This window comes from Hypomesus nipponensis, chromosome 16 (genome assembly GCF_054491055.1).
Source record: "Hypomesus nipponensis isolate SF chromosome 16, ASM5449105v1, whole genome shotgun sequence".
Lineage (NCBI taxonomy): Eukaryota > Metazoa > Chordata > Actinopteri > Osmeriformes > Osmeridae > Hypomesus > Hypomesus nipponensis.
The window spans coordinates 1909533-1925000 of NC_140376.1; the positions used below are offsets into that span (position 1 = coordinate 1909533).

Genomic DNA, 15468 nt, shown 5'->3' on the forward strand with positions numbered 1-15468 from the left:
GTAACCTTAGGGGCTCTTCAGATCCAGCAGAAGATTAGTCTGGCTAAGAATAGACCCTGAAAGATTGAGTTCATGTTTTGAGTGCATCGTCTCTGTTCTGTTTGTGTTTGAACGACCTAATCCTCCACCATTTTGTCTTTGCAGGGAAGCCACCCCCCCTTCCCGAGCCCCCTCTCTGTTAGAGGCTCACAGCCCGCAGGGGCCAGTGTCCTCCGCCCCCCCGCGGGCCCCCCCAGACCCCCTCAGCCAGCTTGTCTACCAGAGCGATACCCGCGAGCGCCAGACCGACCACGATCTGGACAGCACCCGCTCCTCAGCCCTGGACAGCACGGTGGTCCGCTACCTCAACGACCGGCCTGCCCTGGACGCCCTGCGCCCCCCCGCACGCAGCGACCGGGGGGGCGCGGAGCAGGGGGGGAGCCCCACAGCTCAGAATCCATCCCCGGGCCCAGGACCGGCGGCCCAGGCCGACACCTCGGACTCCACCAGCCCCGGCTCGGCCTCCCAGCGGCTGGAGAACCTGCGGCGGCGTCAGCCCGACGACAAGCTGGAGAAGCTGAAGGAGCGCATCCGGAGGCAGAGAGAGCACCTGGAGGAGGCTGCGGAGAGGGAGCGCCTGCTGGGGTACCTGGAGAGGCCTGTGGGCCTGGCTGGAACCACCGGGACTTCCTCCAGCATCGCCACGGCTACCGTTCGGAAGGTGGCGGCTGCTCCACCAGCACCCATATACAGAGGTAGTCTCTCTCTCTCTTTCTCTCTCTCTGTCTGTCTGTCTCTCTCTCTCTCTCTCTCTCTGTCTGTCTCTCTCTCTGTCTCTTTGTCTGTCTCTGTCTCTCTCTCTGTCTGTCTCTCTCTGTCTGTCTCTATCTGTCTCTCTGTCTCTGTCTGTCTCTCTCTGTCTGTCTCTTTCTCTGTCTCTTTCGCAAACCGGTAATCATCACTCATGTGCACTGAAACCTTGTATCTTGAACTGTAATCTTGTTTCTTACACTGATGACATTGTGATGATGGGGAGAGCTCCATGTGCAGTTGCTCTGTTCAGTAACAGCTGCTGTCACTTCCTGTTCAGGTTTCAACAGCAGTGAGACCAAGATCAGGACGCCTGATGGCAAAGTGTGGGGGGAGGAAGACTTCCACAACCTCAGCAGAGAGATCTACAGAGACCTGACTCGACAGCTCACAGGTAGCACACACACACACACACAAACACACACACACATACCTACACAGGCTCTCTCACAAGTGCACAGACACAAAGACACAAACAGGCATGCACACACACATCCACATCCCTTGTAGGTAACCGATCTTTAATGACAGGGTTGCAGCAGTGAGTCTGTAGCGTTAGAGGGCCTCTCAGTCAGTCCCTTCCAGCAGTCTTAACAGAGGGTGTACAGCACAGTGGAAGAGCAGCAGTAATAACAGCGTGTCCTGCCCTCCTCTGCTGAGAGAAGAGGACTAGATGTGACGTCCCTGTGGTGAAAACAGGGCTCTGGCCTGGCAGGCAGGGAGAGGGAGTTAGGCTCGCTCCAGTGGGTCTGGACTGGACCGCTGGGACCAGGGCTGGATCCAGCCCTGTGTTACAGTAGGGATCCTCTGTGGAACCTGTGTTGGGGAGAGAAACCCTAGCAAGTTCCTCCTTCCAAGCCAGAGAACGAGTGCAGAACGATAGAGATGTTCATCGTCTATTCATGTGAAGTTGAAAAAAAGCGAGCTTCTCCGGGTGTCGTGTGAGGTTTCTGCGTCTCTGCAGCCAACGCAGACTGCTTTTCCAGGCAGCCGGCCACCAGCGGCCGCAGCAGCATGCTGGTGGGGCTGGTCTCCAGGAGTCGTTCTTCAGTAGAACGTTTTCACTGGAAGACATGAGAAAGAGAAGACGTATTGTTTAAGCATGTTGTTTCCTGGGCTCACGTCCAGGTGGGGGAAGTTCTCTGCTTCAAAGCACCACTCGCAATAAATCTTCTCCTCCCCACACCCCCAATCTGCCTCTCATGTGTGGCGTTGTGTGTGTGTGTGTGTGTGGTATGTGTGTATGTGTGTTTCAGAGAGCACTCAGCCCCAGCGTCAGACTCAGAGGAAAGAGAGATCCAGGGACAGGAAGTCTTCCAAGCCCGTCAGGAAGGTCCACAAGTCGGCCTCGGCTCCTGACCAGGAAGCCAAGCCAGGTGGGGATCTGTCTGCCTGTCTGTCTGTCTGGCTGTCTGGCTACCGGTATGTCTGTCTGCCGGCCTGTCTGTCTGCCTGTCTGTCTGCCGGTGTGTCTGCCAGTATGTCTGTCTGCCTGTCTGTCTGCCGGTGTGTCTGTCTGTCTGCCGGTGTGTCTGTCTGTGTGTCCTGGCAGGCAGGGAAAACTTGTACTTATCCCTGGAGAAATGTCCAGAATGTCCCCCCCATGCCGACACAGAGCAGGCAGCTCTGACACAGTCCACCTCTGGTATGTGGATGGCAGTCATGCTCCTCCCCTCTCTTCCTTCAGGGGGGGGCAGATCTCTATCATGCCATCCCCCCCGCCCACCCCCCTGCCTCCTCTTACCTCCAGGTTTCTCTCTAGCCTGTTTCTGTCTCTCCTTTTCTCTCTCTTTGTCTCTCTCACTCTCACCCTATGTCTCTCTCCCTCTCTCTCTTTCCTACCCTCCTCTCACCCTGGCCTCTGCTGGTAGCTGCTGGTCTATAAATAGGCTTTCAGAAATCTGTGATCAAGTTCAGCCTGGCTGGCTCCTTTACCATCGTCTCACACACACACACATACACACACACACATACACACACACACAGCTGCAGGGCAGGTTAGTGGAGTCTGCAGCTTTGTGGTCTCTCCTGCACGGTCTCTCCTGCACGGTCTCTCCTGCACGGTCTCTCCGGCACGGTGTCTCCGGCACGGTCTCTCTCCTGCCTGGTCTCTCTCCTGCACGGTCTCTCCTGCACGCTCTCTCTCCTGCACGGTCTCTCCTGCACGGTCTCTCTCCTGCACGGTCTCTCTCCTGCACGGTCTCTCTCCTGCACGGTCTCTCCTGCACGGTCTCTCCTGCACAGTCTCTCTCCTGCACGGTCTCTCCTGCACGGTCTCTCCTGCACGCTCTCTCTCCTGCACGGTCTCTCCTGCACGGTCTCTCCTGCACGGTCTCTCTCCTGCACGGTCTCTCTCCTGCACGGTCTCTCTCCTGCACGGTCTCTCTCCTGCACGGTCTCTCCTGCACGGTCTCTCTCCTGCTCTGGACCAGCTCTGTAACAGCAGTCGACTCGTTTCACACAAAAAGTGGTTCAGTTTCCCTTAGCAAACCTCAGTGAAACATCTTTGATGCACAGAGCTGCATGTGAGCTAAGATCCAGGGTTAGTGTGGCACTCTGCACTGGGATGATGACATCTGGTGGTGCAGATAAGTGGGCTGGACAGGGAGATTGAAAGCATACTTACAGTAAATCACGTAGAGTCTGTATTTGCATAATGATGATTTGTGAAAGCTGAAATGGATAGCACTTATAGACTTGTTTCAGATTCCAGTCCACACCGACACCCCTAGCAACCCTAACTTAATTTTCCAGGTCACAATAAATACCTTGTATTGGATTGCGAATGAAAATCTCAAAGATTTGATTTCCCATGAGATTTATAGTGGATTCATTACAGTATGCAGCCTGCTTCACTAGAAGGGACCCACGGATGCTACTCTGGTCATTATTACCTGTGTTTTATTGGGCGCTTTTTCTAAAGTGTGTGTGTGTGTTTCCAGTGATCAGCACCACGTCGTGGCGTGAGGGCCAGAAGATGGTGAAGATGGTACTGGGTCCTCCCAGGGTTCCCAGGGAACCCTCTCTCCAGCCCCCCTCTCTCCAGCCCTCCAACACACAGACCAGGACAGGTGCTGTATGGAGACCTCTGTTACCCCTCCACCTCCCTGCCTCACCCTCTCTCTCTCCTCCACCTCCCTGCCTCACCCTCTCTCTCTCCTCCACCTCCCTGCCTCACCCTCTCTCTCTCCTCCACCTCCCTGCCTCACCCTCTCTCTCTCCTCCACCACCCTGCCTCACCCTCTCTCTCTCCTCCACCTCCCTGCCTCACCCTCTCTCTCTCCTCCACCTCCCTGCCTCACCCTCTCTCTCTCCTCCACCACCCTGCCTCACCCTCTCTCTCTCCTCCACCTCCCTGCCTCACCCTCTCTCTCTCCTCCACCACCCTGCCTCACCCTCTCTCTCTCCTCCACCACCCTGCCTCACCCTCTCTCTCTCCACCTCCCTCCCTCACACCTCCTCTCTCTCTCCCATCTACCTTCTTGCCTCACCCCTTCCTTCCATTGGTACATTCTCACCTTTTCCGTCTGATAAATCCATCAACACAGTTTGAATAGGGGCAGTTGTAGAATAAGCCAGTAAGTGAAAAAGCATTGTACAACAGAAGGATGTATAACAGTTAGTCTGCCAGCCTCACAGCCCAGCTGTGGAATATAAATAAGTAAAGCGTGTATAGTCTCTGTGGTGTTTAACCCCAGACAGTCTCACTCACAGACACAGTCACTGACAGTATCTCTCTACATGACCTCTCTCTGATGCTGGCACTGTAAGCCCCCCTGACTGGAAGGGATTGAGATTGACAGGCTGTTTCTGACTGACTGCACAATCCTCAGGCTGGTTTGGCAATGTAGACCCACTGCAGCACTTCTACACACACACACACACACACACACACACACACACACACAGCCCTGGCTACATGGGCGCGTTCTCTCTCTGTCTCTCTCTCTCTCTCTCTCTCTCTCTCTCTCTCTCTCTCTCTCTCTCTCTCTCTCTCTCTCTCTCACCACAAGGGACTGTCTGTGGATAGCTATGGAAGCAAATCAGTGACATCTTTCTTCTGTGTTCTACTCCAGCGCCCCCTGACAGGGGTTCTTCAGACCCTCGTCCAGAGTCGAGCCGTCGCTCGCGGGCCGCTAGCTCTGAGAGAGCTCGCGGTCACAGCAGGGGACGGAGCCACAACCAGGCCCGGCCTTCAGCCACGCCCCCTCCGCAGTCTGCCGCCGCCCCCGGGGACCAAGCCCCGCCCCCTTCCGGCGATCTCCTCTCGGCAGACATCCGCGGTATCCTTGACGACCTGCGGCTGGAAAGCAAGGAGGCAGAGTATTATGGGCTGGAGGAGCTCAGCGCCACGAAGAGGAGAGGCGGTTCGGGGTCGCGTACGACGTCGAGGGCCTCCGCCTGGAACGGCGTGGCGGCCCGCGGCTCTCGCAGCGCCAGTCCCGCCAGGCACCGGACGGAACCCGCCGCCACCGAACCAGCCGTGAAGAAACGCCACTACGACGCCGACCAGGTCCGGCAGTACATCGCAAGGCAACAGGAGGAGAGGAGGCGTAGGCAGGCGGACGAGAGGCGGAGCCAGAGGGAGGAGGCGGAGAGGAGGAGCCAGAGGCTGCAGGAGCTGTACAGGAAGCAGCGGGAGGGCGTGGCCAGGGGCGGGCCGGGCCCAGGCCCCGCCCCCACGGTGGCGGCGCCGCTGGAGGCTCCAGTTCAGAAGCGTCTCCAGGAGACGTACACCAAGCTGCAGCTGGAGCAGGTGGGGCAGGTGGGGCAGGTGGGGCAGGTGGAGGGGCTGTCTGCTGGGCCCCCTGCTGCTGTACAGGTGCGCCGGGACACACACACACATAGATAGATACACACACACCAAGTTTGTTTCTTCTTTTTCTATTGAAATAGCCAGCCTGCTACCACGGTTCCTGGTGTGTGAGGAAGCTAACTGTGTGTGTGTGTGTGTGTGTGTGTGTGTGTGTGTGTGTGTGTGTGTGTGTGTGTGTGTGACAGCAGAGGCCAGTGTACCAGCCCTCGGGAGAGTCTGACAAAGAGAACAAGAGACAGGAGCGTCCTCTCAGTGTCTCCTCCAGCAGCGACATGTCACTGTCTGAGCCAGCCCCTCCTCCTCTGTCCAGGTAACACACACACACACACTCACACACACTCTTGTGAAGAGGTGGTAAAATGTTGAGGATAAACATCTCAAAGACAGATTCTTTTTCGACGGTTTTAATGACTGAGCAACAGAATGTTTGTGTTCCAAACTATCCATCTCCATGGACACCTAACAGCAAAGTCGACGTGTTGGTTTAGCGTGAAAGCTTTATTAGCTTTCTTGGCAGGTTAGCACCTAAGTGCTAGTACCATTAGCACACCACGTCTACCTGGAAATAGGGAACTTCCACATCTATTTCAGATGTAACTGATAAAACCTCATATGACAGCTGAGCTAAATGTGTCTCTTACTGGGAAGTAAACAGCTTGGTAATGTAATCAGTTTTCCTTTCTATAATAAATAAATCATGAGAGCGCAATGCTAGGAAACTGTTAAAACACTTGTCAGATGAAACTTAGAGCTTTGCCCTCGGGCTAAATGTTGTTTGCACAAGCTTCAGAGTAAACTTTCTGCTTGTTTAGACACTGGAAACGCTTTCATGTTGAATCTCATGAGCAGTTTAATAATCCCTCTCGATACACTGAAGTAATTGTGCTCCATGTCATGAGTCTGTAGTGTTCTCTGTCCTGAGTCTGTAGTGTTCTCTGTCATGAGTCTGTAGTGTTCTCTGTCATGAGTCTGTAGTGTTCTCTGTCATGAGTCTGTAGTGTTCTCTGTCATGAGTCTGTAGTGTTCTCTGTCATGAGTCTGTAGTGTTCTCTGTCATGAGTCTGTAGTGTTCTCTGTCATGAGTCTGTAGTGTTCTCTGTCATGAGTCTGTAGTGTTCTCTGTCACGAGTCTGTAGTGTTCTCTGTCATGAGTCTGTAGTGTTCTCTGTCATGAGTCTGTAGTGTTCTCTGTCATGAGTCTGTAGTGTTCTCTGTCATGAGTCTGTAGTGTTCTCTGTCATGAGTCTGTAGTGTTCTCTGTCATGAGTCTGTAGTGTTCTCTGTCACGAGTCTGTAGTGTTCTCTGTCATGAGTCTGTAGTGTTCTCTGTCATGAGTCTGTAGTGTTCTCTGTCATGTCATGAGTCTGTAGTGTTCTCTGATCTTCAACTGACCCTTGTGTCTAAAACTGTCCCCTCCTCATTTTCTTTCCTGTATTTAATTGTCTTTCTCTCATTTTTCTCTTCTTCTCTGTCTTTCTCTTTTCCCTCCCTGCCCCCCCTCACACACACACACACTTCAGGAATGATCTTGGTGTGGGGGTTTCCTCCTGGCTGCAGCCAGACCGTCTGAGTCCTGCCGTCAGAGGAGCCAGCAGCTCATCAGCCCCCCCTGCTGACCACTTCCTGTCTCAGCTGCTGGGCCTGGAGCCCGCGGGGGCCCGGGGGAGGAACGCCCCCCCAGCAGCCATGACCGCCAGCAGCGCCAAGACGTCGCGCATCGAGGCCCTGAAGGCCACAGCTGCCTCCTTGTCCACCCGCATAGAGAGCGAGGCCCGGAAACTGGCCGGGGCAGGGACCAGCTACGGCTCAGCCACCGCCGCGGGCACGGACGCCATCTTGGCTCCCCTGCCCCAGGATGCTGACGGGGAGGGCCGCTGGGCCAGAGCGATGAGCCCGCCCATCAGAGAGGGAAACGGAGGCTCCGTGGCCTTGGAGGCCGACCACCTGGCGCTCAGGATCCGGAAGCTTCTCAGCGCCGGCCAGAGTGCGTACAACAGCGACCTGACAGGCCTGGGAGATCTCCGCGGTTACCGAGAGAAGGTGGGGCTCCCTGCCGCTAACTACGCCTCTACGTCAGGCCACACCCCCCAACTTCAAGAGGGGCGGGGCTTGACAAACGGCCTAGCGATGAAGAAGACTGAGGGATCGGGACAGAGGGGAGGAAACGAAAGGATGGAAGACGGAGAGGAGGAGGAGGGGGGGGCTGGTCTCCATGACTCCAGCGGGGGCTCCATCAGCGAAGGACCTCTCCTGAGCGAAGGCAGCCTATCAGAAGGAGACGCCAGCCCCCTGGCCAATCGCAAAGCAGGAGGGGCGGTCCCCCGGCCGGCGGAGCGCCTGGGCGCCCTAGACTTCTGCTCCGGGCAGAGAGACGGCCTCCAGCCCCTCCTCCGCTTCCAGAGAGAGGCGGAAGGTTACCCAGCCCTCAGCCCGCCCCTGGCCCCGCCCCCACGCGACAGCCGGGCGCCGTGGGAGGAGCTGGCCAAGGGAAGCCCTCACAGCGTCATCAACATCTTCACCAAGAACCACCTGCTCGGACAGGGCAAAGGTCAGATCCTCGACCCCAGGCTTACAACTCACATCTCTGTGGGGGGAAACTGGCTGATGGGCTATCCTGAAACATAATGCCACTGTTTTCAAAGATTCAACCATGTCAGTGTTTGTTCCTGGTTCTCATGGCTTTTCCTGGGGTTGTCGTCCAATAGCGGTTGAGGACAGACCTGAGAGGGCGTCCCCTGCGCTGCACAGCAGCCAATCGGCTGGAGGCTCCGGGGATGGGCCGGCCTATGAGGACGACTTTGTGTTGTCGCGCAGCAGCGGAGCCAGTAGCCAGTCGAAGAGAGGATCGTCTGGTCGCGGGTGAGGGCGAGGACGCACGCACACTTATCACACACACACACACTCATACACACACACACACTTATCTCACACACCCTCATACACACACACACTTATCACACACACACACTTATCACACACACACTTATCACACACGGTCAACTTACCTTCAGGGGGCAACATTATCTTTAATCTCCACTGACCACATGGCTAGTGAATGTTCAAATTTGACCAGCCAATCGATACATTACACTAGTTTTTTAGGACTGGTGAGTTTAGAAAATGTACTTATCCTCTTGACTGTTTCATGAGCATTTGGCTGGTGGATGTTGCTAGTTCAGATGCTGCTATTTCAGTGCCCTGGGTACAGTAGAAGGGCAGCATGCTGTTACACACGTCGACCACCAGGTGTCCCCAGTGCTCCAGCCGGCTGTGTGACCATCTGTTGTCCCTGATGACCCTTGCTTCTCCACAGGGCCAGCAGCCACTACCAGGAGCTGATGAGCCGCAGGTCTCCATACGACCACCTGACCCAACGCTCTGCTGGCTCCACCCCTAACTCCTCCCCCCTCTCCAGAGGCTCCGCCCCCGTCTCCTCGCCCCACTCCCGGGGCTCTGCAGACAAGAGAGGTGAGGGTGTGTGTGTATGAGTGTGTGTGTGTGGGTGTATGAGTGTGTAAGAGTGCGTGTGTGTGTGTCTGTATGTGTGTGTGTGTGTGTGTATGAGTGTGTGTGTGTGGGTGTATGAGTGTGTAAGAGTGTGTAAGAGTGCGTGTGTGTGTGTGTGTGTGTGTATGAGTGTGTGTGTGTGGGTGTATGAGTGTGTAAGAGTGTGTAAGAGTGCGTGTGTGTGTGTGTGTATGAGTGTGTGTGTGTGTATGAGTGTGTGTGTGTGTATGTGTATGTGAGTGTGTATGTGTGTGTGTGTGTCTGTATGTGTGTGAGTGTGTGTGTGTTCTGATCCAACACGTCTCCTGTCCCTCCAGGAGGAGTTTCTGACCGCAGCGACGCCACTCTGGTGGACGACCCCTGCTCTCCCCCCTCAGAGACTCCGCCTGCCCACGCCAGGAGGAGGGGCTCTCACAAGAGCTCTGCCCCCAGCCAGGCCCAGAGCCCCTACTCTGACGGCACACCAGGGGGCGCCGCCGCCCATTCTCTACGCAGGTACGACGCAAGCGTGGGCTGTAACAAAACAAGGGGAGGGGAGGATGCATTTCACAGTGTTGGAACAGGGCCCGCAGCCTGTTTATGTAAGGGGTAGATCTCTCCAGGTCGGGTTTCAAAACTGTGCGAATGCATCCTCACTTTTGGCCCTCCCGCGTTGAGAGACCCCTGGTTGAGAGGGACAGGATTTGGGGGAAAGTTTATGGAGGAGGGGGGGGGGGGGGGGGGGGGGCTCTCAGCTGTGGATAACAAAGAGAGGAAGGACCTGATGAGGGGTCTGCATGAGGCATTCCCCTTCACACAGGTCAGCAGGGGAGAGAGACATTCCCCTTCACACAGGTCAGCAGGGGAGAGGGGATCCCCTGAGCTTTCAGCTTGGCGTCGGCTTCGGTATTTCCTTCCTTCCTCGCCTCTCTCAGCACTTCCTGGTTTCCTTTCAATCGGGACATTGTATCGCTATAAGTATATACAAAGTTAACCCTCCAATGGACGACCACATCCCATAATATTTACCCTCCTGGTGTGGCCGGTATGAGAGGAAGAGCAGACCGTGAAGGGTGGTCTCCAGCTGTGGTCTTTCTCCTCCCGGATGACACACATTCAGGGATGAAGAGCAGGTATATCCCTGTCTGTAGATCTCCAGGCCCTGTGCAGAGGCTCACTCCAGCTCAGGGCAGTCCTCTCCTCCAGCTCCCTGGCTCCGCTCACCTCTCCAGCACCTCTCCATGCTGACTGGAACTGTGGTTTGGCTGCTGAACCTAGGCCAGGGTAAACACAGCTTGGCAGGCGTGGAGCTCCAGGGGAAACAGGCCTGTGGTCCAAAGTCACGCTGTAGAACAGGGGGCGGTGGGGGGGGGGGGGATGGGGAGTGAGGGAGTTGAGGTCGTATTGTGACCAAGAGGTCGTATTTGCTACAAGAGTTCCCTAATGAACCCCCCACCCCAGTGATTTTATAAGTGACGCTGGAGGGTCGGGGTCTTAGGCCCTGCAGGGCGGCCCTCGGCTGGGGAACACTGGCCCCTCTGTCTGCTAGGGGGAGGACGTGCTGGGGAGATGCCTCCTCCGTGGTGCGGCGGGCACGCTGCCAAGGGAGAGAGGGGTTTTGTATGTTTTAATTCCTGGTTGTGATACTGGAGCCCCCCCCCCCCCCCCCCCTTCCCACTCTCAGATGAAGCTCTGGAGCCCAGGTGCCACATTCCTGTCATTCCAGCCTGTGTGTACTCTACCTGTATGTCTGGGTGGAGCCCTCTACCTGCATGTGTGCTGTCTGCCTTCCTGAACCTGTCTGTCCTGAACCTGTCTGTCTCTCCCTCTGGAGCAAGAGAAACTAGGGCGTCTTCTACAGTGGAGTAGATGTTCCCTGCTCTCCTAGTCTCCAGTACTGATCCTTGAAGCAGAAAAAGAGAGAGAGAGAGAGGAGGGAAGAAGAGAAGGTGGGAGGGAGAGAGAGGTAGAGAGAGAGAGGTAGAGAGAGAGAGGGAGTGTGGGGGAGGCACTGGGTGTGTGCTGTTCTGTGTTTCCGTGGAGGTAGCAGAGTGTATATCATGGTGTCTTTGGGCCTTTCAGAGCCCCTGTCCAGTCAAGCTCTCCAGACGCACAATAGCTCCATTGATCCGTGTCCCCCTGGTCTCCAGACCCTACCTTTCCCCCCACACCTCCACCCAGCCAGCCAGCCACCCCGGCCTCACAGAGCCCTTATGTCCAGCCTCTCTCCTCACCGAGGGCCCCCCTTTCTTCATTGTTAGACCCTGTTCCTGCTGGCTTGTGTGTGTGTTATTGAGTTACTGAGACTCGACACTGGCTCTGCACGCCATATACCTCCCTCACCAAGTACTCTGACCTTTTAAGACTGGATTGTTTACTACCTTAGTGGCACACATACCTTATCTAAACTCTAGCACTTGACCCAGGCGTCCAGAACAGCGATTCCCCATGGCCCGCTAGGGTAATACAGGTGGGCCGCCAAACCAATGAAAACTTAAGTATGAAAAATGAATACATATATAAATATTATATACTGTTGGTAAATGATTATTACAATTCTTACAAATGTAAAAATGAGTTGGGCGGCCGCACAAATATTTGAGCTATGAAAGTGGGCCGTAAAGTGGAAAAGGACGGGAATGGCTAGTCTTGAATACCAGAACTGACACTTCCATGCATGTTAACTGTGTTTGTCTCTGTGGTGCTGTGTGTCTTTCAGTCTGGGTCGTAAGAAGTCTCCAGTCATTAGCCCTCACCAGTCCTCGGGCGGCTCACCTCCAGGCCCCCAGTCGCCCCCAGGGGCAGGCTCGCCCGCCGGGGCCCAGGACAGTGGCTCAATATCGGGCAGGGACACCCTGGGTAGGGGCCTGGGTATCGGTCTGGGGAGTGGAGCTTCTCTGGCCAGGGGGAAAGCCACCTCTGCTGCAGGGTCCGCCGCCCATGGTAAGCTTGTACCTGTAGCACTAGCATAAGCCTGATCCGCCTTCATTAAAAGGAGCTTTACTTTAAGATAGTGTTTGCTGAAAGGTATGGCGGTAACTGTGTCTCTCCTCTTCTCTCTCTCACATGCACACTCTTTCTCCCTGCCTCTCACACTTTCCTTCTGGTCTGTCCTTCTCTCCTCTCTCTTGATCTCCCTCTTCCTATCTCCCCCCCCCTCCCTCCCTCCCTCCCTCCCTCCCTCCCTCCCTCCCTCCCTCCCTCCCTCCCTCCCTCCCTCCCTCCCTCCCTCCCTCCCTCCCTCCCTCCCTCCCTCCCTCCCTCCCTCCCTCCCTCCCTCCCTCCCTCCCTCCCTCCCTCCCTCCCTCCCCCCCCAGCAGAGCTGCAGTACGCCCCAGGGGTGCTGCACCAGAGGCTGTCAGCTGAGCTCACCTACCTGGAGTCCATCGAGGAGTCTGTCAGGCAGCTGGGGGACGTGGAGAGGCTCCGGGGCGTGTCCCTGGCCCAGCAGGAGAGCGTCTCATTGGCCCAGATACTCAAGGTGAGGGAGGGTCCTCGCCTGCTTCCCCGACCAATCGGAGCTCTCCCAGCGTGATGACCTTTCCCCCCCCATTGTTTGGCACTTCTGTTTAGTGTTTTGCTTTGTCCTTTCTTGTGTGTCCTGACCGTGACCTCTGACCCTGGCAGGCCCAACAGCAGCGCCATGAGCGTGACCTGTACGAGCTGAAGATCAAAGCTGAGAGGGAGGCGCTGGAAACACAGCTCCAGCTGGAGGAGAACCGGCAGAGAGCAGCCAGGGTACACACAGAGACACACACACACAGAGACACACACACACACACACACAGAGACACACACAGACACACAGAGACACACACACACAGAGATACACACACACACACACACAGAGACACACACAGAGACACACACAGACACACAGAGACACACACACACACACACAGAGACACACACAGACACACACACACAGAGACACACACACACAGAGACACACACACACAGAGACACACACACACACAGAGACACACACACACAGAGACACACACACACAGAGACACACACACACAGAGACACACACACACAGAGACACACACACACACTCTCTCCTCACATCCCTCCTCTCCACAGGCGCAGGTGGAGTTGCAGGAGAGCATGGTCCAATCACAGCAGGGCGCTCTGAGCAGTTTCCAGGACGCCACTTCCAAGATGGCGTCCCAGCAGGCCGAGGCTGCCCGCTACACGGCTGATGCTGCCCGCCACATCAGAGAGGTGCGTTTCCCCGGCAGGGTCTGAGCAGGTCTGACAGGTGGTCAGGTGACTCCATGTTCATCCTGGGGTGCATTTGTTTCGTCTCCCAGATGACAGAGCTGGCTCGCTCCCAGATAGCAGGAGCCCTGAGCGTCCCGGCCGCCCCCTTCACCGCCCCCCTCACCTCCCTGTACGACCAGCAGGGGGCGCAGCACCACAGCCTAGTCCAGCAGCAGCAGTCACGCGCACACACCGACAGGTATGGACCAGCAGACACACACGCACAGAGAAATACTGCTACCATTGAGAGTATCCTGAGAATCTATGTGTGTGTGTCCCAGCTCCAGGAGTGAGGGTTCAGCCAGCAGGAGCAGGCCCGAGGAAGCCCTCTCCTCCCTGGACAGCCTGAGCCGCACTGACTCCCTCCCTTCCAGGAGACCCAACATCAGGTAAGCAATCCTTCCCCGGGCCTAGTCCAGCTCTGGTCCTATTCCACCTCTGGTCCTAGTCTACCTCTGGTCCTAGCCCATATTTGACCACGTTCTAGTGGGGCACAAGTGTCAAACCCCATAACTACAAATAACCAAGGCCTCCTCTAACCGTCCTCCTCTCTCTCTCTCTCTCTCTCTGTTTCTCTCTCCCTCTCCTCCTCTCTCTCCGTCTCTCTCCCTCTCTCTCCGTCCCTCTCTGTCTCTCTCCGTCTCTCTCTCTCTGTCTCTCCCTCTCTCTCCCTCCCTCTCTCTCCAGCGGCGGGGGCAGCAGCCAGCAGAGCCCGTCCCAGACCTCGTCCTCCCCCAGGGAGCGCTGCAGGGAGGGCTCGCAGGACGGGGAGAGAGCGAGGGGGAAGGACGGAGCCAGCAGCTCAGTGGAGGAGGAGGCTCACACTGCCGCCGACGACTCCCTCCCCAGCGACAGCATCCCCTCCCTGCTGGAGGAGAAAGGTACCGGCTTGCCCCTGGGATCTGGGGGGCAGGGGCCTGTGTGGGGCGGCGCGGGTGGATGTCAGATGTACCTGTGAGAACTGGCTTTTAGAGCCCGACCGATATATCGGCGGGCCGATATTATCGTCCGACATTAGGCATTTTCCAAACTATCGGTATCGGCATTTATAATGGCCGATAAATGATTTTTTTTAAATTATTTTTTTGTGTGTGTGTTTTTGTTCAAACTTAAGATATAACTTTCATATCTTAAAGTTTGTATTTTAATACATTTTATTTATCATAACTTTAATATATTTTGATGTTCCTCTGTTCTGATGTGACAGTAAAAAAAACAAACAAGTTTATTTTTAAACTTCATTATCATATTATTTTAGTGAGGAAATAATAACAGGAGTCAGATGGCTGAGTGGTTAAGGAATCAGGCTATTAATCAGTTGCCGTTCGATTCCCGGCCATGTCAAATGACGTTGTGTCCTTGGGCAAGGCAATTCACCCTACTTGCCTCTGGGAATGTCCCTGTACTTACTGTAAGTCGCTCTGGATAAGAATGCTAAAAATGACTAAATGTAAACTATAAATAACTAATGTTAGGGAAATCTTATTTTTGTTACACGTTTCTGGATTATTATTATTTTTTATCGGCCAAATCCGAATATCAGATTTTTTAATCACCAAATATTTGTATCGGTAACGGCCTTAAAAATCATTTATCGGACGGGCTCTACTGGTTTTACATGTACTGGTTTGTTTCAAGTGTTTTGAAGTCGGTTTGAAGACTTTCACCGTTTCACTCCTTTCCTTTCTCACCCTCTCTCTCACCCTCTCTCTCACCATCTCTCGCTGTCTCTCTCTCTTCTCTTTTTTTCCCCAGCAGACAGTGCCTCCGTGGTGACAGAATACTCCCTGAAATTTGACGAGTCCATGACCGAGGATGAGATCGAGGAGCGCTCGTTTCGCTCCCTGCTCCCGTCCGAAGCGCACCGCAGAGGCACGCTGGACAGGAAGCCCCGCCCTCAGGAGGAGTCGGAGGAAGAGGCGGCCAATCGGGACAAGGCGTCGGGGACGCAGAACGGCTCCAGGGTGAGAAGACACGGTGATCAGGACTGATGTGATGGTGGAAGTCATGAAGGTCACGACTAACCTGGTCTCTCTCTGTTCATCTCCCTTCCTCTGCTCTCCTGGACCCTCACTGTTGCTCCTCCTTTCTCTTCCTCCCTGTCTCTCTT

The 15468-nt window shown here is 55.3% G+C and overlaps 1 protein-coding gene across 11 annotated transcripts in view; it reads left to right on the top strand.

Annotated features, from left to right (window-relative positions):
* Nucleotides 1–15468, top strand: part of cep350 (centrosomal protein 350) — a 43810-nt gene that overhangs the window by 12441 nt on the left and 15901 nt on the right. For 5 of the 11 annotated variants that reach the window (XM_084675673.1, XM_084675671.1, XM_084675677.1 and 2 more), the window contains 18 exons: nucleotides 145–734; nucleotides 1070–1183; nucleotides 2046–2165; nucleotides 3732–3860; nucleotides 4866–5611; nucleotides 5791–5915; nucleotides 7127–8154; nucleotides 8312–8465; nucleotides 8920–9074; nucleotides 9431–9608; nucleotides 11812–12035; nucleotides 12410–12573; nucleotides 12720–12830; nucleotides 13179–13319; nucleotides 13409–13557; nucleotides 13640–13747; nucleotides 14046–14239; nucleotides 15114–15322. In XM_084675673.1, the coding sequence (XP_084531799.1) occupies nucleotides 145–734; nucleotides 1070–1183; nucleotides 2046–2165; nucleotides 3732–3860; nucleotides 4866–5611; nucleotides 5791–5915; nucleotides 7127–8154; nucleotides 8312–8465; nucleotides 8920–9074; nucleotides 9431–9608; nucleotides 11812–12035; nucleotides 12410–12573; nucleotides 12720–12830; nucleotides 13179–13319; nucleotides 13409–13557; nucleotides 13640–13747; nucleotides 14046–14239; nucleotides 15114–15322 (4639 nt within the window). The remainder of the gene's footprint in view (nucleotides 1–144; nucleotides 735–1069; nucleotides 1184–2045; nucleotides 2166–3731; nucleotides 3861–4865; nucleotides 5612–5790; nucleotides 5916–7126; nucleotides 8155–8311; nucleotides 8466–8919; nucleotides 9075–9430; nucleotides 9609–11811; nucleotides 12036–12409; nucleotides 12574–12719; nucleotides 12831–13178; nucleotides 13320–13408; nucleotides 13558–13639; nucleotides 13748–14045; nucleotides 14240–15113; nucleotides 15323–15468) is intronic. The other 6 variants (XM_084675676.1, XM_084675682.1, XM_084675675.1 and 3 more) reach the window with 5 other exon arrangements.